Raw genomic sequence first — 24,283 nt, 5'->3', positions numbered from 1 at the left:
AAAGTACAGAGCTGTTCGAAATTGGTCAATGGGGGGCGAGCTGAGAATTTGTTATAAAAAGCTCTGATCTGGAGGTATCTAAAAAAAAATCTGCAGGCGGGATGTCTTTTTCTAACTTAATTTGTTTGAATGATTTTATACTAATTCTGCCCTCCAGATCTCTGAGTCTCTGCCCTCCGATCTTCGAGTCCAGTAACTCCAATCTTTTTCCAATTACCAAAATCTTTGCTATTCAGGCCTGGAGCGAAATCCGGGTTATCAAATAAGGGTGTCATTAGGGAATTTTTGGAGGTCAACACACATCTAAATCTCCCTGACTCCCAGACTACTAACGAGTTGGTCAACGAGGATAGCGGCTTTCTGATACATTGTAGTGTCCAAGATGGGAACCAAATTATGCTGTGCAGCTCCAAAGGCACGCAGACTTATTTTTCTACGGCTACCCAGCGTTTGAGGCTAGGGTCGCAGTTCCATTTGGAAATTTGGCATAAAAAGGTTGCCTTGTAATATGACTACAAGCAAGGTAACGCTAGCCTCCCTGCCAATGTTGGCCTCATCAATATCCTTTCCCTCACTCTCGTTTTTTTATACTTCCAAATAAACTTGGAGATTAATTCCTGAAGGGCTACGATATCCTTCCTTAAAGGGATTGGTAAGGTATGGAACGGATAAAGGATACTGGGAAGCAGATTTATCTTGATACAATATATTCTGCCAATCCAGGATATGTTGACAAAATTCTAATATCTTCTCTCAATGATTTTATAAGTTTGTTAAAATTGGCTTTGTATAAAGTTTTATAATCGTTTGTGATATTAATTCCTAAATATTTAATAACTTTTGGTTGCCATTTGAAATTAAAATTGATTTCAATGAGTTTCTCCATTTCTTTAGATAGGTTAATATTTAATCAGAGCACGAAGAACACTGTATGATGTAAAGACACAATACATACAGATAAGGCCCTATAGATGCACTCAAATTCTGAAGAGGGAGGTCACCCTGATAAAAAGCAACAACACAGAATTTATCTGAACCAACCATGGAGTAGTTTGAAAAAATGCTTTATTAAATATTGATTAAAAATTGGTACCAGAGTATATGGTGAATAGAGTGAACTGAATGCATTAAGTGTTGGTGGGCAAATTGCCAAAATGTTAACCAAACAATGGTTCAATAAACATAAGCACAATGAATAATCGTGCTCTGATTAATCCCCTTGCCCTATTGCACCAGTCTGTAACAGTGACCCTAGCGGTCACACTAGGTTGAGCGGGTGCAACCCCCCTTGTGTTTCCCAGGTTAATATTTAGGCTTCTGATTTGGTTTGATTAATTTTGAAATCCGGAACTCTATTAAATTTGTCTAGTAGGCCGAAGAGATTAGGTAGAGAGATTAAAGGCTTCGACAGTGTCAGGAAAACATCATCAGCGTAGAGTTAGCCACTTTATGAGTGTGTATTCAGCTGCATGCCAGCTATATCAGGATTACTCTGAATTTGCTTGGCTAGGGTTTCCATACATAATGCAAATAACAGCGGGGATAACGGGCATCCCTGTCTCGTGCCCCTCTTAATCAAAAAGTAATCTAATTGAAAACCCTGATGAATTACTCTGGCCACTGGGTTCGAACACAGTGCAGTGATTGCTTTAAAAATCCTGCCCCCGAAGCCACATGCTCCAAGCGTAGCATATAAGTAAGGCAAGTCTATCCTATCAAACACTTTTTCAGCTTCCAGACTCAACACCATCACCCAAATCTTTTTGGCATTTGCCAGTTCAATCAGATTAACTATTCTCCTTGTGTTATCGACCACTTGTCTACCTTTAATAAACCTACTTGATCCGGGTGGATGAGTCTAGGTATAGGACTCAACCCAATCTATTGGCCAGCATTTTGTAATACATTTTGATATCCAAATTTATTAATGATATGGGCTGATAGCTTTTGCAGTTTGTAGGGTCTTTGTCTTGTTTGTATATTAGCAAAATGGACACCTGGAGCATCTGTCTCGGGAAAGCTGCAGCCATTGCATTGAACATTCTAAGAAGATATGGGGCTAACTGATTCACAATTTGTTTATAGTATAAATTGAAAAGCCATCAGGGCCTGGCGCTTTGGATGATTTAGGTCTTTAACTACTTGAATCAGCTATTTAACTGTGAAGTCCTGTTGTAAACCCTCCCTCTCCTCTCTACTCAGCCTAGGCAGCTTTGAGTCTGCCCAAATTTATTTTAGGGCATGGTTGATATTCGCATTATGGGTGACCTTTCCCCCGTTATAGAGCTGCTCATAGTACTCCTTGAACTCCTCCACAATAAGGTTGGGATTAGCTGTCACCTGCCTTGATTTACGCCAAATGGATTGGATATTATAATTAGCCTGCTTATTCCTAATTTTATTTGCTAGCAAAGTATCTGGCTTGTTTACTTTTTCGTAAAACTTCCTCTTTGACCAACTTAATGCGTTCTCAGCCTGGGAGGTTAAAAGAATATTTCATTCAGTTCTAGCATCTCTCAGGGATTTTAGGGTATCAGGTTTACCATCTTGTTTGTGCATATCCGCCAGGTCTTTGAGTTTTAGTTGTTCTGTAGCTGTAGTATTTTTGCGTCTCTAGTTGTTTTGCGACCTGCCACAATACGCATAAGTGACCCCCTGGGAGTTGCCTTATGGGCCCACCACAAAGTCATCTGGGAATCAACGCTACCCTCATTGATTCCAAAAAATTGGCCTATCATCAAGCTCACCGTTTCAAAGACTTCCGGAATCTTCAGAAGGGACTCATTCAATTTCCAATTCGTTCCCTGCCAGACTAGGTTCATTTGAGATCACCGTAACTCTATTGGTGCGTGATCTGACCATGAAATATCAATGATCCTCGCTGAGGAGATCCTTGGAACCAATCTACTAGACACAAAGAAGTAATCTATTCTACTGTAGCTTGTGTGAGGGTGGGACAAAAAGGTGTAACCCCTCTCGCCCGGGTGTAGCTCCCTCCATATATCCACTAACTGGGTGTCCTTTAAACCCTTAACCAAAGTTGCTAACCCCCTCCTTTCTTGCTCGACGTGATTGCTCCGATCTACACTGGCGACACACTTTATTCGAGCTCGGCTAGTCCCACGAATTCGGGTATACTCGGGTGTATTGAGGTTTGTGACTGTTTTCTGCCCGAGTGCATTGCGTTATTTTCCAGGCAGGGATTGAAGCATTTTATTCCCGCTTGCTGCAATACTGCACAGTATATATATATATACTGCATTACAATTCATGAATTTATGCCATCTGGTAGACACGCGAAGCATTGCAGCCTATTAAATCCTAATCATTATCATTTAACAGATCAGCCGCTCGTCAGCCAGGCATGAACCATGGCTGGGAAGGCAAACGCAACGGGGCTTGTCTGAGGTGAGGAGCGGCGCATTCCAGGTATCTGCCAGGTACATACTGGGTATTTGCTCGAATAAAGTGTGTCGCAGCAGTATCTAAGCCAAGGTCCAGCCCCTTATTAAAGTCCCCCCCCCAGGATCACATATCCAATAGATATTTTTTTCAGGACACTAAAGAAAGTCGTAAAAAAACTCTGGGTCATTTTCACAGGGCACGTAGACATTTGCCAGTGTTAACTTTTGACCCTGAATAGAACCCACTAGAATTAAGAAACTCCCTTCCTTATCTCTCTTGATCATTTCCACTGCAAAGGGGCATCTGCTATGAAATAGAATTGCTACACTTCTCTTCTTGCAATTGACTGATGAGATAAAGTAATTCCTGAAATTTTTGTCAAAATATTTTGGAGAGTTTTTCTTAACTAAAATGCGTCTCCTGCAGCATCACCACATCTGCCATCTTCCTCTTATAATCTGTAAAAGCCACTCTCCTCTTTTGAGGACCAAAAAAGCCTTTAACATTATGTGAGATTACATTCAGTGCCATGTCAGTGTCTGTGCCCTAACGCTTACCTTTGTCGAGCCTCGCGGAGGGCACCCCGACCGCTGGAGGGGCCACAGCCACTCTTCAAAGAGCCACATTATCAGGACGGATCTGGGACGGGGGCGGGGGAAATTTTTTGGGGAAAAAAATAAACAATGTGGAGGAAATGAAATTTGGATCGAGCCTTTTAGCGTCCATAAGGACCCGGGCTCTTCTGCCCATGGGAAACAATTACTCACTGGTACAAGACAATAGCAAAGGCCAACCTTTTAGAAAAAATGCTAAACTTATATGAGTATGTATAGGGGCTACAGCATATACAAGTTCTTTTTTGTACTAGTCGTATTAGATACAGTATCAACACACTCCTATCATGTTGCATGTGCATCCAAGAAAATGGTCTTTGAGTTGATACATTTGGGTAAAGTTTCTTTGACCGATCAAAATGTCAAAAAGAGAAAAGGGAAACAATGATAGAATGAGAAACTGAAATTGATACTGTACATCCCATTATTATACTGTACATCCCATTATTATATCAGGGCCCATTAAATTCTCTAATCACAAAATACTGTGTAGACACTTTGGCGTCACCTAATTCCTCACTGACACAAGCAGGGCAAATTCAGAGAAAAGTAGCTTGAGACACTGACATTAAAAATACATATATGTTATAATGAGTGAGACTAAAACCTTCTCCAGCCCAGGAAATCCGATTCACAGCATATTGAAGGCCCTAGATGCTGTGAAACCACTTGTAAGTCCTGTAGCAAAGATCACTTCCAATCAATTAAAGCAGTAGTCCAAGCTGACATGTTTATTTCCCCCTTTTAATATGTGCATCAATACAATCCACACAATTATAAGTAATTAGCGGCCTGTGTGTGAAACGCATCAGAGTACCTGCCAGGACTATCCATGTACTTGTTTTTAAGCTAATAAAATTTTATTTTTGAATCCTGCTTCTATCAGTTCATTTGGCAAGCTGTGCTCCTGTTTTTCCTTTGGGACTATCTACTTAAGTAATTAGCTAAGTTGCCAATCGATCCATTCTCCTGTGATATAATTGGTGTACTGCTAGAGAGAGGGCAGGACTCAAAAAGGGGTGTGCCAGAGCTTGTTTCAGAAGAGGAAGGTGATGTGACTTTGTAAATAGTTGCTATAGAAACAAAAAAAATGCCTGTTACATTATAATACATTAAAAATGTAATTCAGAGTTGTTTTTTTAAAAATGCTACACGTATTTTCTAATAGTACAGAACTGATTTATTTTAAAAATGCACATGTGGGATATTGCTTGGTCTGCAGCTTTAATGGGATGGAAATCTTCTCCAGTGCAGGGAAGCAGCTTCGCATATTTAATGAGTACATAATAGATAAATATTCTATTCTCGTGTTCCATGTGCTGTGAAACCACTTGTTCATGCTAAGGATGCTAAGGAAATGCTGAGTTCTTTTCAAATGGATGAAGTGTTCATTTAAATAATCAAGTCCCTCCAAAATGCACTTAGAGCTAAATTGAAAATATAATGCATGCTTTCTCCCAATCATATCTTTATTTTTGATTTGTATTTCAAGTTACTGACATTTAAATCAATTCCTGCTTTAACAGCATAGGCCTACCAGAATTTTTCTGTCCTTTTTAAGCATTTACAGAATCTTTATACATTTGGTGTATCTAATAGAATACTGCAAGCACTGTAACCTTGGCTATTGGGTTGTAGACAGCCCCCAAAAAAACCTCATTCACACAAAGATGATATTACCTAAGCACAAATACCAGGGAGCCTGAGGATCAGACAAACTCTGTGCCCCCTATTCAACATGTTATAAAGCAGCTTCCTTATGCTGCAGAAAAATTCTCCAGCACGGGGAACCAACAGCATACAGAATGAGGCTTATGCCATATATGCTTCCAGTTTAAATTTTCTCTTTGCCCAGTGAGCTCTGGAAGTTAGACGTAAGTCCAGACCTGACTGTGATTTCAACTGCCATTAAAAATAAACTCTAAAAATGATGCCAAGATAATATTTTGACTCACAGTGAAAATATAAAAATTAAGGAAATTACTCAATCCCCTAATTTCTAGTTGTAAATCTGTGTCTTAAAATTGCCCGTTCTTGCTATACTACAACTAATAACATTCTTAATTGCATTCAATGCACTATCCTCACTAGATCCTTGTGGTGAACATGTCAATTGTTTTGGAATGATGAAGCAGATTAGTTTTTAGAGCAATGTACTCAGAATTCCTCATTTTGTTACCAAGTTATTGTGCTTGTGTGTGATTACGAATAAAGTTGGAACCCTCCTTTTCAATATTATGAGAAGACATTTCTGCGATTATTTCAATTCACTTAAATGGAAATTAACATTTTAATAATTGCATTAATAGCTCCTAACAAAATTAAAACAGGATCCTATACAGTGCCAAATATAGGAAATACAAAAAAATGCATCTGCAGGCCATAACTTTGCAACAAAGCACAAACACCAAGATGCTTGGATAATAAAAACCATATACATACCTCGTCTTGGTTTGGATCTGAAAATGGATCTATTTTATCAGTCTGGATCCTGATGGAATCAGTTTTATTAGATAGTCCTCTGCATAAAGGGAAGAGGATGTTATTCTCAGTTGATGACTTTAGCTTTGGAGACTCATTTGGTGCCTGATCCTGACCATCCATTGGACGTACATACGCTGTTGGTTTTTGTTGAACTGCATTCAACTTTGAGGCAAGTGCGGCTGGGAAGTTTTGCACACAGTGGGCACTGTTGTTTTTTTTGTTGCAAGGTCTCTCTTTGATAGAAATACCTAATGCTAGGCTGCCATTCAGCTTTGAACTTTGCTTCTGTCTGTTGAGAGCATCTTCTACTGTACAGTTCAACACATGTTGTTGAGTATCAGTGGAGGAGGATGTGGAGGAGGCAAGGCTTAGAGGATAGCTTTTAGTTTTTTCCGTAACAAGTTTTTGGGGTCCAGTTTTAAAGTCACTACTGGGAGACTCAAGCATTCTTTGACCAGCCTTGCTTATCTTTTCCTGTCCCTCTGCAGCAAGTCCAGGTTCCTGCCAGTTCATGGTGGCGCCTTTGTTCAGCTGCACAGGCACAGTAGCCGGTGTGGTTCCTGGTTGCACAGTGCTACACAAGGAATAATGGGCTTCTCTGAATTGTTGAAGGTAATGGTCACCAGTCTTCCCTACAGGAATCTGCAGCGCGTCAGTTTTCGGAATGCCAACAAGATGACTCTGGTTGGATCGATCAGTCAACAAGTCCTTAATTTCATCATAGTTTCCTAATGTACTCTGGATACGACTGGAAAGCTCATCCCCTTTGCTAGTCTGGAAAAACAAAATTGACAAACAAGGTGAAGTAAGACCATCAGATGTTCTACAAGATAAGCAACATTAGATTTTGCTGGATGTTTCTAAACAAATAAAGATTTTTTTTAATTCAAAGAACATAAACACAACAAACATTCTTGTGCATCTCCAAAAAATGACTGGTGGGTGATTATTCAAAATACCCACACTCGCCCTAATTCCCAGCACCATTTCCAAACATTAATAGAGAAAATGATGCAGTTTCTACTAAAAAGCAATGATAAGCTCATAACAAAATCAATACTGCAGGAGTCCTGATGTTCTCCTAATTGTATTTTCTGTCATATCATAACTATAAAGGAAGAACTTTGTGCAGTACAATAGCAGTTTTACAGACATGATGAGTACCACTATACAATATTTTCATTTTATTGGGACTAACAATTTCACCCAAAAACAAGCACTATATTTTTAATAAGTTGTACACTAGGTATTTATTTGTAATATCTTGTAGCGTTAATTTCTACTTTAAGATGCCATTATATATATATATATATATATATATATATATTTATATATATATATATATAAAAATATATATAAATATATATATATATATATATAACTGAATGATTATGGCTTAGTACAAAACTGGATTTGATGTACACATTATTGATTTAACATAAATTAAGTTAATCGCAATAGCTTTAAATGTTTAGTATAAAAGGCAGGTTTACCATTGCCATTGTATGGGAGAGCAAAACACGACATTTACTACATTTGTAATTATACAGTTACATAAGAAATATTCTGCATATATAAAAACAGTGATATAGATACATTCAATTTTGAAGCTTTGAGCTATTTTCAATTAAAGAGATTTTGTAAGGAATCAAACCCTGAAACTTCCTCTAAAATACCTGTAAGCATATGAAGTTTACAAAGTCATAGCAAGCCTTACATATAAACAAATCTATCCTACTGTAGGTATCAAGAAACAGATACAAAATATTACCCTGTGCTACTTCCTATGGCTGATGAGCTCCACTCTAAGTAAATGTTTCCATGTCCTATACCAGTGGTGCGCAAACTGGGGGGTGCGCCCCCTGGGGGGCGCAAGATTGTTTAGAGGGGGTGCAGGCAGTGGCGGAGTTGGTAGCTGCAATTTCTCTTTCAGCCATTAGGTGACGCTGTGCTACACAGCTCCGACAGTTCTTCCTTCTTGCATGCAGCGTGATCCGATCAGAGTGTCAGAGTGTGACATGGGGAGGGGGTGTGAGTGGAACATTGGGAGGGGGGGTGAGTGTGTGTGAGTGACATGGGGGGTAGGGTTGAGAGTGTGACATGTGGAGTGGGGGTGAAAGTGACAGTGTGACATGGGGAGTGGGGATGAAAGAGAGACAGTGTGAAAGTGTGACATGGGGAGGGGGGGTGAGAGTGAGCGTGACATGGGGAGGGGGTGTGAGTGTGAGAGCGTGACATGGGAAGGGGGGTGAGAGTGTGTGTGGGGGGGTGAGAGTGTGGTGGGGGTGAGAGTGTGGGGGTGTGAGAGTGTGACATGGGGAGGGGGGATGAGAGTGAGTGTGACATGGGAGGGGGGTGAGAGTGTGAGTGTGACATAGGGAGGGGGTGAGACTGAGTGTGACAGTGTGACATGGGGAGGGGGGTGAGAGTGAGATTGTGACATGGGGAGGGGGTGAGTGTGTGGGGGGTGAGAATATGGGGGTTGAGAGTGTGTGGGGGGTGAGAGTGTGACAGTGTGACATGGGATGGGGGGGTGAGAGTGTGAGTGTGACATGGGGAGGGGGGTGAGAGTGTGACTGACATGGGGAGGGGGGTGAGAGTGTGGGGGGTGAGTGTGACATGGGGAGGGGGGTGAGTGTGGAGGGGTGAGAGAGTGACATGGGGAGGGGGGTCAGTGTGGGGAGGTGAAGTGTGACATGGGGAGGGGGGTGAGAGTGTGACTGACATGGGGAGGGGGGTGAGAGTATGACAGTCTGACATGGGGAGGGGGTGTGACAGTGTGACATGGGGAGGGGGTGTGACAGTATGACATGGGGAGGGGCGGTGAAAGACATGGGGATGAGGGAGACACAATGGCGGGAGGGAGAGAGACTGGCGGGAGGGAGAGACACACAATGGCTGGAGGGAGAGAGAGAGAGACACTGGGGGGAGGGAGAGTGAGAGAGACACTGGAGGAGGGAGGGAGACACAGGGACTGAGAGAGACACTAGGGGGAGGGAGAAAGAGAGAGTGGGGGGAGGGAGAGAGACACTGAGGGGAGGGATAGAGAGACACTGGAGGGGGAGTGAGAAATACTGGGAGAGGGAGAGACTGGGAGAGGAGTGTGAGACTGTGAAAGAGGGGAGAGAGGTCCTTATGTGGCGGGGAGAGAGATTAATAATACAGCATAAATGGGGACGCTATTAGACAAATATCATAATATTTATTTTTAAGCGATGTCATTTGTTATACATACTTTTTTTGTAGACGCGTGGCGGGGGCGTCACAAAGCTGGTTCGCCCTCATTGGCTGAACCAGCTCACGTGCGCTGACGTCATGTGATTTTGATTACATCAGGCAGTGGGGGCCCGAGAAATTTCATGGATGAAAAGGGGGGCTCAGCATAAAAAGTTTGCTCACCCCGTCCTATATAACACATTTTCCTCTTAAAATGAAGGTTGATCCTGCAAAGGTTCCAGTACATTTTGCCAACTATGTGTAGAAAATTAGACAGAAAAAAAAGATGACACGCAGAGGCCTGAGACAGAGCTGAGGTCTCTGCTCCAAAACAGGATATGTCTGGATACGCTTAATACAAGCCTCTAATATTAATAAGATTTCCTAAAGAAAATAAATGAGGCAGCCAGTGAGATTGTGTTTCTGGCACTCAGCGCAAATAGGAAAACAAGGCAGCTTCAGTTTCTACCTTATCAGACTAGACAACGGGTACTTAGACTTCTTGCATGCCCATTAGTGCAACGTGAACTATTTCTAACAGATTGTAAGTACTTAAAAATAGGTCAACATGACCTTCTTCTTAGGTAGCGCATGTCTGTTCCCTGTGAGTTTTTATTATGCAAAACTGCAATTTAAAGCAGACTTCAGTTTCTAGGCAAGATGTACTGTACTTGCTGTAAAAGGCTAATATTGTTTGTTCTTTTTTTTCACAGAAGAATTAAAAACAATTGTGCCAAGTGTAGCCATGCATGTAAAATGGTCTGCAGTTGTCTCCCCTGCTGGCAGTAAACCTGGTAAGTTACAGGGATGCCAGCAGTAATCATGGAGGTTTGCCCTCATGCCCTGGTGAGGTGCCCTATGTATGGGTGGAAGTGGCTACAAGCTCTGAGTCCACAATTGGTGACATCAGAGTTGGGACAGCTCCTGAAGTATATAAGGCACAGCACTGCCCAAAGTTAGTTGGTTGCTGTGTTGCTGAGTTGTTGGGAAGGAAGGATCCACTAGTGTAGTAACTAGTGGTCCATTTCTACATCAAAGCTGATAAGAGCCACACTGTGTCCAGGGACTTGGCACAGGGGTGATCTCCCTATGGGGAGAGGGGATCCCACTCCATTGGGAGGACGTACCTGCAAAGGGACAGCAGAGAACTATGGGCGGCTGAGATAGCTGGCTGTGAAGGGCAGCTTGCCCATACATCAACAATAAAGATGCCCTGTTCAAAGATACCCCCACTGTGTGAGTGTGAAGTTACTCTCCAGTGGAAGGCACCACCAAGAAGGAGTTCCTCATCAGGACCATCTCCCTGCGGACGCAGAGATCCTGATGAGGTGGAGGAGCTGCATGTGATATAGGTAGGACTGGCACACACTACCTCAACTGCCTGTCTGGATTGACAATCCCCGAATACCATCATGCGGGAGACTCAGGAGTCCTGTTGCCTACAGGTGCACCACCAGACACGACCATGTAATGGGGGCTGGTTAGACCACACGGGCCAATATGAGATTGGGTGGATCAGACTAGAGGGAGTACCCGTTACAGTTGGAGGCGCTGCAGAGATACCTGTCAACAGGACAGGCTTTTGCTAGGCACACTGGGAAACAGGGAGAGTGTCTGCTGCCACTTTGTGCTGCGTGGGATGGAGCCAGGGGTAGTCAGGGGAGCTGCTGGAGCTGCCGGCCGCACAGACAACCTGGGATCCTGCAAGGAGTTCAGTGGGGCTGGAGCCGGGCTATAGCTGTCCGAGTCCCTTGAGGTAGTGCTAGATGTAGGATGCCTAAAGGGATAAACTGGTAGTTCAGGAATCCTGGAGAGGGTCTGCGCTAGACTAGCCAACAGTAGGTAGACGCCCAAGTACTGCATGGAAGAGCCAGAGTACTCTAGTCCATTCTAGACCACTTACCATAGGGAGCACAGACTGGGAGGAAGGAGATACAGCAGACACCGAGCGAGTGAGCCTAGCCTGAGGTAGTGCAAACACGAGTAAGATCTACATTAGGTACACAAGGTGGTGCACAAGGCATTTTTATTGTATCGGTGTGGCAGCTGCCCCGCAGAGAGGAGCATCATGAACAATAAAATAATATACAATAGCCCAATGGCGATCGCAAGAATGGAGGATCCGCGCGGTGCGGAAGGTCCAAGATGGCGACCGGAGGCTGAAGGAGAGAGCGCACATGGCATGTGTGTGAGAGAAGGGCAAGCTACAGAGGAGACTTGTGTGAGCCTCTTGGATGAACAAGCTACAGAAGAGACTTTTGTGAGCCTGTTATGGAATGGTGCGAAAGCGGTGATTGCACCGTGTTGGTCCTGCCTAGGACCTTGGGGTAGTAACCCTGAGGACAGTGAAGAGGACATTGTCATGAGTTATGAGGAACGTAATGGACTGGATTGTCATTCGACGTACAAACAGTTAAAAGCTACCTCATTCGATAACCAGAGTGACATTTCAAACCAAGATGGCGGTTCCCGCTTCCCGGGGAAACCGCGTGGGCCAGTTGCAGAAAATGTTGCAAATGCTCAACTTGCAGAGAGTTGGCCGGGAGTGGCGCCAACGGGAAAACCCCACCCTGATGGGGAGTATGGCGCGAAAGCTGGAGCCGCGCCCACATGGACAATGACTAACTCAGCCCCTGTGCTGGGTCATGAGACTAAATCGAGGAACCTCCCTCCAGTTTCCACCAGGGGGAGTGGTTTCCGGTTGTGGCGGATACGGATGGAATTAGCTGGGGAAGGGGTTGGCAAACCAGCCCCTGCACTTCAGTTGTGAGGAGCCAGTAAGCTGAATAGACCACTAGTGAGAGTGTCTCCTCTAGTGACTATGGCCTGCAAATCCAAAGAAGGGTCACCGATATCTACCCATCCCTACTCGGCCCCAGGAGGCTTCCTGATATTACGAGTAGCGGGTATGGAGACAGTGGCATGCCTGTGCCTGCAGTGTCGACTGCTGGGCGGTGCTGTGAGCTCTATGGCGCAATGTGCACAATGTGGCCTGCAGTACCTGTGGCCAATGCCGACATTCGTACCGGTCCAGGCAGTGGAGACCACGGAAGATATTGCCATGCTGGCTGTGGAACTTCCCAGTGCGCTCTGGAGGGAGTCTGCTGATTCCGGAGAAAGGGGATCGGGCACGGCTATCAAATCCGAGCCAGACGAGAAAACTGACCACGGACGCGGTGATAAAAAGGGGGCTCACCGTCGATCACCGAGCGGAATTCCTCAGCCTAACGCGAAGTTGGAGTCCTCGGAAGAGGACACCGCCCGGCCTATTGCGTTGACGGCCCGACCACTGGGGAACACCAGCAGCAGTACGGTTAAACCAGTGCCACTCACCTGTGTCAGAAGTGAGCGGAGCAGAGTGTCGCCCGTGCAGTGGCAGCCCGAGAGGCGAAGTCCCACGGCCGTGGTGACCAGCGGTTCCGATGGCGGCAGATCCACCCCAACACCACGGAGCGGTAAGCAAAGCCCCTGCTATTACCAGGTTCCGAGGGTGGCAACGGTGGAGGAAGGACGGTGTAAGGCCCAAGCGGTGCCACAGCGGAAAAAGACGTTGCCGGATGTAGTCATGGAGGAAGAGGTCTTCCTTGGGGACCCAACCCAAGATGGCGACGAGACACGTGCGTGTCAGGATGTCGTTTCCGGTGGGCAGAGCGGACCTGACGGGGAGATGACAGCGCCTCTTCGTTCGAGCAGTGTCAGCCGATCGCCGAAGTTGAAGAGGAGTGGGCGATCGACGCGGAAGCTGAGGAGCAGTGAGACCGGAGAAGCGGAGAGCCCATGTGGTGGCACCGGACCAGGTAGCGGTGAAGAGCGGGCCAAAGCCCCTCGGATACCTACTGTCCGGCCCTATGCCCAAACGCCAGCCCTAGTCAGACCCAAGGCCCTAGTTAAAGCCCCAGCCACAGCCACCTTTTCTTTTGGGTCCACTTCGAGCTTAGGGATGTCAGGGGGTTCCCGGGTCACGTCGGAGGAACGGACTGAGGGGGGCTTGGACTGTGGTACATCTGATGATGGTTCGGTGGGTGGAGGGTATTCGCGGCAAGTGTCCGCGTCTAGTGATGGCCTGAGTGTCGTAAGTGTCACCCTAGAAAGTAGGCCAAGAGGGTGGGATCGCAGTCACGGTCTACCGGGACCTCCGGAGTGTCCTCCTGGGGGGAGCTAGAAGAGGGGGAGTCAGTAGAGTCAGCTCAGGAAGAGATTAGGGAGACCCGGTGGTGGGCCCCCTTATTTGAGGGATACGAAGCCTGGTTAGATAGGACCCGGTTCATTTTGGAACGAAATGGAGTGGTGGACTATTGGTGGGCCAAGGGAGAATTTACGAGGAGGAGCGGTTGCAAGCCATACAAGTCCGATGGTACAATATTAGTCGAGGGCTAATAGAGCCATTGGGGCCCAGTGGGCTTGAGGATCTGGTGGAACCGGACGAACCCCTGTCATGGGTGCTGCCCGGGAGAGCGGGAAATACTAAGCTGATAAGGGCCAGTCGAGCAGAAAGGGCCATTGTGGCTAAGTATAAAAACTCACATGGGCTAGAGTACCCCTATGTCCCCGAACCCCTCATGCAGGAGATAGAGGATCACAGGGATAGGTGGCTCAGAGAAGACATAAAGTTGTACATGATCAATAAAGGGGGTAAAATTACTGGGCGCAGAGCAGAAGAGAGGATCTCTCAGCTAGTGCGAGTATGGAGCATCAGGCGCAGCATATATATGCACAAGGCTGTATATAGACCCGAGAGTGGCTTGCCCCGGGAATATAGCATCACCGTGACCGACATGGCAGGAAGGGAGGTGAAGAAACCAGATCCTCGCCACTATTATTAGGTAGACAGAATAGTGAGGTCTGTTTCTAACCTTGAGCGCCCTCTGCTGGTCAGTGAGCGTTATACTGTTGATAATTATGAAACAAGAATGTTGTTTGATTAATTATGTGTTTCATTTTACAGTGCTTCCTGGAAAAAGGTACACCAAATTTAGGTCCCAGCCGGGACGGTGGGGATTCACCAGGGGGAGGTTGTAGCCATGCATGTAAAATGGTCTGCAGTTGTCTCCTCTGCTGGCAGTAAACCTGGTAAGTTACAGGGATGCCAGCAGTAATCATGGAGGTTTGCCCTCATACCCTGGTGAGGTGCCCTATGTATGGGTGGGAGTGGCTACAAGCTCGGAGTCCACAGTTAGTGACATCAGAGTTGGGACAGCTCCTGAAGTATATAAGGCACAGCACTGCCCAAAGTTAGTTGGTTGCTGTGTTGTTGGGAAGGAAGGATCCACTAGTGCAGTAACTAGTGGTCCATTTCTACATCTAAGCTGATAAGAGCCACACTGTGTCCAGGGACCTGGCACAGGGGTGATCTCCCTACGGGGAGAGGGGATCCCACTCCATTGGGAGGGCGTACCTGGCAAAGGGACAGCAGAGAACTATGGGCGGCTGAGATAGCTGGCTGTGAAGGGCAGCTTGCCCATACATCAACAATAAAGATGCCCTGTTCAAAGATACCCCCACTGTGTGAGTGTGAAGTTACTCTCCAGTGGAAGGCACCACCAAGAAGGAGTTCCTCATCAGGACCATCTCCCTGCGGACGCATAGATCCTGATGAGGTGGAGGCGCTGCACGTGATATAGGTAGGACTCGCACACACTACCTCAGCTGCCTGTCTGGATTGACAATCCCCGAATACCATCATGCGGGAGACTCAGGAGTCCTGTTGCCTACAGGTGCACCACCAGACACGACCATGTAATGGGGGCTGGTTAGATCACACGGGCCAATATGAGATTGGGTGGGTCAGACTAGAGAGAGTACCCGTTACACAAGAAAATTATATATTTTTTTCTTTTATATAACACCTATCACGTGCGATTTTCTAATAAGAATTTGTGGATTCACTTTAAGCATACTCTGTGTACAGGTCATTTTACAGAAACTCTTACTGTACAGTACACTAAGAATAATTTACCTCTGCATTTTAAACATGAAATTAAATGCACTAACTTTTTTCTTCTCATTAGAAATGTTCTTTTGTTAATGGGATTATGTCAAAAGTGTCAGATGTGCAACTGAGACAACAGAGTGTTCCATTGAGCAATTGAACTTGCATATTCTGCAGTGAACCTGCACCTGCATATGTACCTTTACAATTATCTTACATTTTTCGCTCTTTCTTTGATATATTCTATTTTTAATGTAATTGTGAATGTCAACAAATTTTCCTCTCAAGTCATTCCGAGCTTTGCAGTGCTGCTTAAAAGAATTCCTCCACGCATTTATGAACAGAAAGAACATGTGGGTGACTTCCAACACAGAGCTGAGGTCATTATTCCATTAGGTTATATGTTTGTTTAGTATTTGGATCTGCATTTATAATACTTTCTGGTAAGAAAGATGACATACAGTAATAAAGATATAGACATGCACTACATGTGGTATTTTTATTTACTGTACACTGTACCATTGTACATGTAACAGAAAAGATAGGAAACTCATGAGTGCATTTCTATGTCTTCTTCATATCTGCAACACCTGGTTCATTCAATTGTCTCAACTCATACAGTGGTTGAACTGCAGGCAGTGATTCTGGGCAATCGTATTCAATTGAGCACATTCAGGGCCATATTTAAGTACTATTTCATAATGTGGCAGAAGACACCTAAAAACAGCCCATTCACTCGTGTGGGCCAAAAAGGGCCATATTTACCAAACGTACTGAAGGTGTTATGAGATAGTACTGCTTAGTAAGTATCACCCCGAGTGTGTTACTGCATTACACAGCGTACAGCAAAACTAGGGTTAAACACGTGGGACATTAAAAACAGAAGAAAACACTTAGAGAATCAGATACAATAAGCCATAACTGTCCTGTGTCTGAAGTGCCACCGGACCTCTGGCCCTTCTGTGTCATGTGATTGCTCCAGAAGTGATTACATGACAGCATCAGGCCCCATATGCCAGGAAAAGGAAGTGGAAAGGGACTTGTATTTGGATCTGGCTTGCTGCTCCGTTGGAGCGGTCAGCCTGGTCACCCCCTGCAGAACGAGCTTAAGGGCACTGTAAAGCTAAACCATTGTATAATATCTGGCAATAATGTCATGCACGTTTTGGAGACCAATGGACATGTCAACCACCATGTAACATGAAGTAATGAGGTGGAGCATGTGTACATTAGTGAAAATCTCCTCTAAAATAGAGGTTGCAAAAGAACTCAAGTTTAGCTTGATGGTAAGTGTTTTTAATAACATACACGATAGGTTACATATGAAAAAGATCGTGTTGTTTATGAAATTTCAATATTTAATACTTCATGCCTCTAAAAGTTCATCAGATTAAATGCATATTTTCTTTAAAATTGTACATTCACATATAATTGGCAGTAATAAGTTCAAACATTTTTTATAAAGTAAGATAACTGGTTTAGTCCACAAATACAGTCAACCCACTGACTCTCTGCTGCTGGTATTGAATCAGTTACGCCCCTCACTGAGGCGTTTACTGGCGGCTGTCTGTTATTTAATCTCCACGGGCAGAGCTATCACGTGTCCTCCTGACGAAGCACTACGTGCGAAACGCGTAGAGTGTCACGTGAAGCTGCCCCTGCGGACTCTGATTCCGGCGGAGGCTGTGTTGGAGAACGCGGGTCTCTCTGCTGATTACTGCTCGCTACGTAGATTGGGTCCGGACCCTTCTGTGGCTTCCGCTTAGAGTTTCCCGGTTCAGTATCTCTCACTCCTCCTTCCTATCTTTTAGCGGTTTTATTGCATTGTGTGCCTATTGTATTTTATCTTTCACCCCTTTGGTTTATTAAATACTGTATCTCTCAGTGCGCCATTCTGCCTCTTTGTTTTTCTTGTTTTTCTCTATCTCAATTTATTTTACCATATTATCTTTAACCCAGGGTCTGCTGAAAAGCTGTGTAAAGCGGCATGCATAATCTTATAGGACTCCATGTTAAAATAGATTAGAAGCAAAAGGTGACAATGTGTTCTCATTTTCATGTCATTACCCTGATCACCTGGCTGCAGTGGAAGCATTGTATGCTAAGAGATAATGTGAATGTGTTCACAAGTGGATTTTTATTTGTGTTACCATATTACAATTCCCTTTACTGCTTTACTGATACAAATGATGATAAAACAATCATGAATTAGACTGATGTTGTTAGTCCAGTTGTAATTGGGCAGAAATAAATAAATGCTTCAAGGCAGTACTCTGTGACCCAAGCAAAAGCATAAAGTAATCAAAATCTAATCCCTGAACAAAGGTGTCCTCTATTATTGAAGCCCTTATTTCTTCTCAATAGAGCAACAATAAATTTTAAATACTCATCTACTCTTGTCTTTTCATAACATAACCGACTGTAGCTACCATCTATAACAACAGATAAATAATAACAATCACAAATCGGTGTCACAGTGCAACCGTGTATAAAGAGAAAGCTGTAAAATATTAGACTGCTCTAGTAACTATATTGGTCTTGTGAAGTGTACAATATATTGTGCCATAGGAAGAATTTAAGTATATTTTCTGTTTTCTTATATATCAACATGATTTGTTAAACTCCCTACACTATGACTAAGGCTAGGTCCCCGCAGCACGGACAAGAGCCGCCCCTCAATGGGGCCGGGCCCGCTACCCACCTTGCCCGCTGCGTTGCGTGACTAGATTTCTCTGAAGACAGGAAATCTGTGCTCACAACTTGTGACGGAGCACTGACCACGCCCCCGGTGGTTCAGCCAATTAGCCAATTAGGGTGACATCATGGCCGTGCCCCTCCCCCCGCCAGCTCACCGCAGACTCGGGATCTCAGCTGCATGCGCCACCAGCCTGGCAGTCGCGCAGCGGCAACACCGGGAATCACTGACTAACACTCTGACTAACTCTCTGACTAACTCTCTGACTAACTCTCTGACTAACACTCTGACTAACTCTCTGACTAACTCTCTGACTAACTCTCTGACTAACTCTCTGACTAACTCTCTGACTAACTCTCTGACTAACTCTCTGACTAACACTCTGACTAACTCTCTGACTAACTCTCTGACTAACTCTCTGACTAACTCTCTGACTAACTCTCTGACTAACTCTCTGACTAACACTCTGACTAACTCTCTGACTAACTCTCTGACTAACTCTCTGACTAACACTCTGACTAACTCTCTGACTAACTCTCTGACTAACACTCTGACTAACTCTCTGACTAACACTCTGACTAACACTCTAACACTCTGACTAACACTCTGACTAACACTCTGACTAACACTCTGACTAACTCTCTGACTAACACTCTGACTAACTCTCTGACTAACACTCTGACTAACTCTCTGACTAACACTCTGACTAACACTCTGACTAACTCTCTGACTAAGGGGCCTATGCAGAGAGCAGCGCTAGAATAAATTGGAGAGTTTAAGAAAAAGTAGCTTTAATGGAGAGTTTTATTCTCCATATGCAGAAATGGGCGAAATCCGCTATTTTTAGCATTACTGCATGTGGAGAATTGTAAATGAGGAGATGCGCGCAGCTGAAAGGGAGAAAAAAAATCGCGCATTTTTTTTCCCCTATAGCCGGCGAGCTCCTGCTTCTTGCCAACTTTAGTTGGCGGAGAAAATTGAAGAAAATCGCGCCAAAAACAGCCGCTAGATGGCGAGCGCGCCTTTCTGAATTTGGATATTTTTCAGACTGGCGAGATGTAGTTTCTCGCCAGCCGCGCGGCGAGATTTTCAAATAGAAAAAAAAAATGGCGCTTTTTTCCTACCTCGCTGTTTTTAGCGCGATTTTCGCCGGAAAATGGCGAGATTGCTAATAGCGCTGCTCTCTGCATGAGGCCCTAAGGCCTCGTTCAGGGTGCCAGAGACAGGAGTTGGAGGGAGGGCGTTCGGGAGGGCGGCAGTTTGCTGGGCGATGTGTGTTCATCCCCAGCAGACTGTTTCAGGAGTTGAGGAGGGGGCGGGGCTACAGACGGCAGGTTAGGGATCCAAGTTGCAGTCATGAAATCATTCTCAAGAATGATTTCATTGGCTGCCTAGGTCACAGTGACGCTGCTGCAGCTTCAAAAAACGATTTTTTCGTTTATTGAAACTGTAGCCAGCGTCAACTCCTGGCTTCGGAGACAGGGCAGCTGCTACCCTGACAACCAGTATTCAATTTGAATACTTTGTGTCCCACGGCAGATCGCACGGCAGCACGCCCTCCCTCCGAAGCCTGCACCCTGAACGAGGCCTAACACTCTGACTAACTCTCTGACAAACTCTCTGACAAACACTCTGACTAACACTCTGACTAACACTCTGACTAACACTCTGACTAACACTCTGACTAACACTCTGACTAACACTCTGACTAACACTCTGACAAACACTCTGACAAACACTCTGACAAACACTCTGACTAACACTCTGACTAACACTCTGACTAACACTCTGACTAACACTCTGACTAACTCGCTGACTAACTCTCTGACTAACTCTCTGACTAACACTCTGACTAACTCTCTGACTAACACTCTGACTAACTCGCTGACTAACTCTCTGACTAACTCTCTGACTAACACCTGACTGAAACAGCAATATGTTTCATTTCAAGCTTGTTAACCCTCTTGTGGCCAGAGAGACCAGCAATGCATTGCTTGCAAGGGGGTTCATTTATATGTATAATCCTGGAGATGGTTGCTACAGACTGATTTAGGCGTTCTGTTACCTTATATGGCTCGCTAAAGAGTGGGTAATTAGTCTGAAAGGTATCCTCGCAGTGCTGTACTTCTTGAGTCCTCCTTTCCCACTCGTTTCTCCGCAGCACATTTTTGTCCTGATCGTACCCGCTGTCAGAAGAAACACAAAGTAACAAACCAACTTTAGCAGAAAATACAACAGCACAAACCTCAGTGAAGGAGTCTGCTTGACAGACAAATGGCACAGATAACAAGAACACAAATCTGATTAATGCCAGTCCTAGCAGACAGTGCAAGCTCTGGTCTCTGGCTGTGCCCGTGTTTTCTTTGCACACAGAACATAATTGCATTTTTCTGGAACAAAAAAACAAAACAAAAGAATCATTAGACAGGATCAGCATGTTCTGAAGTCTCCCCTGGTGGTAATGTGACAGAGGTAGAATCGAAGAAACATTGAGGGTCATTTAGAGATTATAGTTCAGTCAAAATGCTGAGCCAATCTCTGATAGTAACAGGGAGGGGGTCTCAATGACTGCTGAGTATATATTGACCCATTTGCAACAAGAAGCTTCATAGCATTTTAACCTATGTTTTACATGCAAGAGCTAACTAGCAAACAATGCAGTTATGTCCATATATAACAATCAAAAGATGCGCAGTGCTGCAAATGCACAGCAACATTTACATGACCATAATTGACCAAACAAAACGACTCAAAATCTTGAGGCCGCCAAAGATTACAAGATTGTACTAACGGAAATTATGAACAGATTTTGCCTGATGAAATTTCCTCTGCGTGGAGCTGCTGTTTTTCCATGTTTATGTGGTGAATCTTTTATTAGCTCATTCCCTGAAGAGCTGTTACAACGATGCTCTGCACTGGATTTTTTACAGCCACGCTTTGTATTCTGATCCCTGTTAATCAGCCAACTTGTCAAACTACTCTCTAATCAATTCCTTTTTCTGACTGATTTGACATGAGCGCAACTTCTGAACATGAAAAATGCATGGGGATTGAATTGTGTCGCTGCACATCTGAGTGATTGTGATCACAAAAGAAGGAAATGTGGATGTTATCCAAGTAGAGGCAACAGCAATAAGAGGAATAGCACGTGATTTATGTATTGAAAAAGTGATTTATTTTTGATGCACTCTGATAAATGCAATGATCTTTTTGCATGTCACCTGGAAATGCAAATGCAATATAGCTGACATCTTCAATCTACTCATTCCCAATGTTTACTTCATACATACAGTATAAGAAAAATGATTAACATTCCCTTCAAGTTCTTAACCCCATTATTCCTAGGTGGGACTCCAAAGCACTGTTTTGCAATTTGTTACACATCAATGTGGCAGTGAAGGATGTAAAGTAAAACTGGCCTATTATGGTGCATGAAATCCTAATTCTATGAGCACTTAACAATATTAATTAAACAGCATCAGAAATCATTTGCTGGCTGAAAAAGAACTGTCTGGAGTAGAGGAACCTTGGCACATTGTTTCCTGTGACTAATAAAAAAAAGGAACAATTTCTGAATGTATTCTTTTTGCAGAATCAGTACCGGGAGGTCCCCTGGAACTGTACAGTACTTGATTATAGTCAGGGGCGGATTTCCCAATAGGCCTGGGCCTAAGGTGGACAAATTTGGGGGCAGCGTGCACTATCGGCTGGCAAGCTTCGCTCGCACATGCGTGGGGGACATGACATCACACTGCGTTGCTATGGCAACGGGACGTGTGGTGCTGGCGGATGAAGGCGGCACCAGATAAGTGCCTAAGGGCAGCATTTTTTTTAAAAATCCACCACTGTATACAGTATTTCCCTTTTCATGTGCCGTAAAATAAAAGGGAAATCAAAGATGGCTGCCGGGATCATCCAATAGGAAGCTGCCATGTCATGCTCTGATGACATTGCAGCTTCCTATTGGCCCGTGGAAGTGAGGTTTGGATTGTAGCCTAATTGATTTCCCAAAAGGAACCAGAAACACTGGCATATAAAAAGCCAAATGTATCAGAGATTGTCTCTGGATACAAATTTAAAATTTATGCTGTAGGTGACCTCTGCAACATATTCCGTAAACAACATTTAAAAATACATGTGCAGTATCATCCTATGTCAATGTATCAATGTACACTGCTCCAATTTTGCTCATGTGCACCTACTTGCAACTTGTGGCATGCCAGTAAGAAAAGGTACCGTAGGGAGGAATATGCCCATGCTGTAATAAGATATATCACACAATTTTTCTCCCATTATCCCGAGTCAATAAATATCTGAGCTTAAAGTGGAATAATATTCTGACATCTAAGAATCTTTCTTATATTTGACGCAACTATCACACTAAAAGGAAACAATGGGCTAAAAGACGCTTTTGATCAATTCGACCCAAACGTATTTTGAGGGATGCAGCGTGCTGTGATCCCATCTCAACTTGGCTCAGCCATAAATAGGAGGCAGCTAGGAAGTATTTGCTTATAGCAGTTTGTTATTGTCAAGTCTTGTAACTTTTTATTTTATATTTTATTTATAATGGCTAAACCTTCACTAACTTACGTAGAGGAAACTTTCGTGGTTGGAGTGAATTATCAATACTAGATGTTTTATGCATTTATTCCCATGGTTATGGAGTATACTTATGGTTTTATAGTTAAGATTAAGCTTTAAATCAATTAATAAAAATATCAATTGACCAGTTATACTTCTATGTGAATGTGAAATTTACATAATAATTTATACCACTTGTTTAAGTAGAATACGACAGCCAGACCTTTTATGTACTTCTCTATTTGATTAAGATACAGACAGTCACAGAAAATGTATTACTTTGATTTGTTACACAGTAGATCAAGTGTGACAAAATCAAATTAGCATAATGTCTAATCTGCAATGGTTTCACTGTCCGGCATTTAAAAGAGTAAAATTTATGGTGCATGCATCACCAGAAAGGCTGTAAGAAATTGGGGTAACGTAGGGGGCATATACGTTTTTCTGACTTCAACTAAATTGAAGTCCTAAAAATGTATTTAATTAAAATGAATTCTCAGCAGCTAAATACTTCTCGTCTTGGGTAGACATCTGCAACAAGCAGAGTGAAGGCGGCAACTCTCCCCTTTTAAATATTTATTATTTGAATATTCTGATAATGGAGACCATAGTATTGTATTGTATTGTATGTCTTTATTTATATAGCGCCATTAATGTACATAGCGCTTCACAGTAGTAATACATGGGGTAATCAAATAAATAACAGATAATATAAATAACAGATCATGGGAATAAGTGCTTTAGACATAAAAGTAACATTTCGGAAGAGGAGTCCCTGCCCCGAGGAGCTTACAGTCTAATTGGTAGGTAGAACGTACAGAGACAGTAGGAGGGAGTTCTGGTAAGTGCGTCTGCAGGGGGCCAAGCTTTATGTATCGTGTTCAGAATATCCACAGTGCTATTCATATGCTTCTTTAAGCAAGTGTGTCTTAAGGTGGGTCTTAAAGGTGGATAGAGAGGGTGCTAGTCGGGTACTGAGGGGAAGGGCATTCCAGAGGTGTGGGGCAGAAAGTGAGAAAGGTTTAAGGCGGGAGAGGGCTTTAGATACAAAGGGGGTAGAAAGAAGACATCCTTGAGAAGAACGCAAGAGTCTGGATGGTGCATAACGAGAAATTAGGGATGAGATGTAAGGAGGGGCAGAAGAGTGTAAAGCTTTAAAAGTGAGGAGAAGAATGGAATGTGAGATGCGGGATTTGATCGGAAGCCAGGAGAGGGATTTCATGAGGGGAGATGCTGAGACAGATCTAGGAAAGAGTAGAGTGATTCTGGCAGCAGCGTTTAGGATAGATTGTAGGGGAGACAGGTGAGAGGCAGGAAGGCCGGACAGCAGGAGGTTACAGTAATCAAGACGGGAGA

The 24,283-nt window shown here is 43.9% G+C and overlaps 1 protein-coding gene across 3 annotated transcripts in view; it reads right to left on the bottom strand.

The window, feature by feature from the left end:
* The window catches only part of AFF3 (ALF transcription elongation factor 3), a 508,712-nt gene that overhangs the window by 384,011 nt on the left and 100,418 nt on the right, over positions 1-24,283 (bottom strand). For 2 of the 3 annotated variants that reach the window (XM_075590476.1, XM_075590475.1), the window contains exons 2-3: positions 20,409-20,529; positions 6,462-7,277 (exon numbers count right to left, since the gene is read on the bottom strand). In XM_075590476.1, coding sequence (XP_075446591.1) covers positions 6,462-7,016 — 555 coding nt within the window. In that variant the 5' untranslated portion in view covers positions 7,017-7,277; positions 20,409-20,529. Of the gene's footprint in view, positions 1-6,461; positions 7,278-20,408; positions 20,530-20,588; positions 20,828-24,283 lie in introns of those variants that run through there. The other variant, XM_075590473.1, reaches the window with a different exon arrangement.

The sequence above is a fragment of the Ascaphus truei genome, chromosome 3 (assembly GCF_040206685.1).
Source record: "Ascaphus truei isolate aAscTru1 chromosome 3, aAscTru1.hap1, whole genome shotgun sequence".
In the NCBI taxonomy this organism is placed as follows: Eukaryota; Metazoa; Chordata; class Amphibia; order Anura; family Ascaphidae; genus Ascaphus; species Ascaphus truei.
Note: the sequence above shows the minus strand (reverse complement) of the source record. Positions and strands in the feature narration are given on the sequence as shown.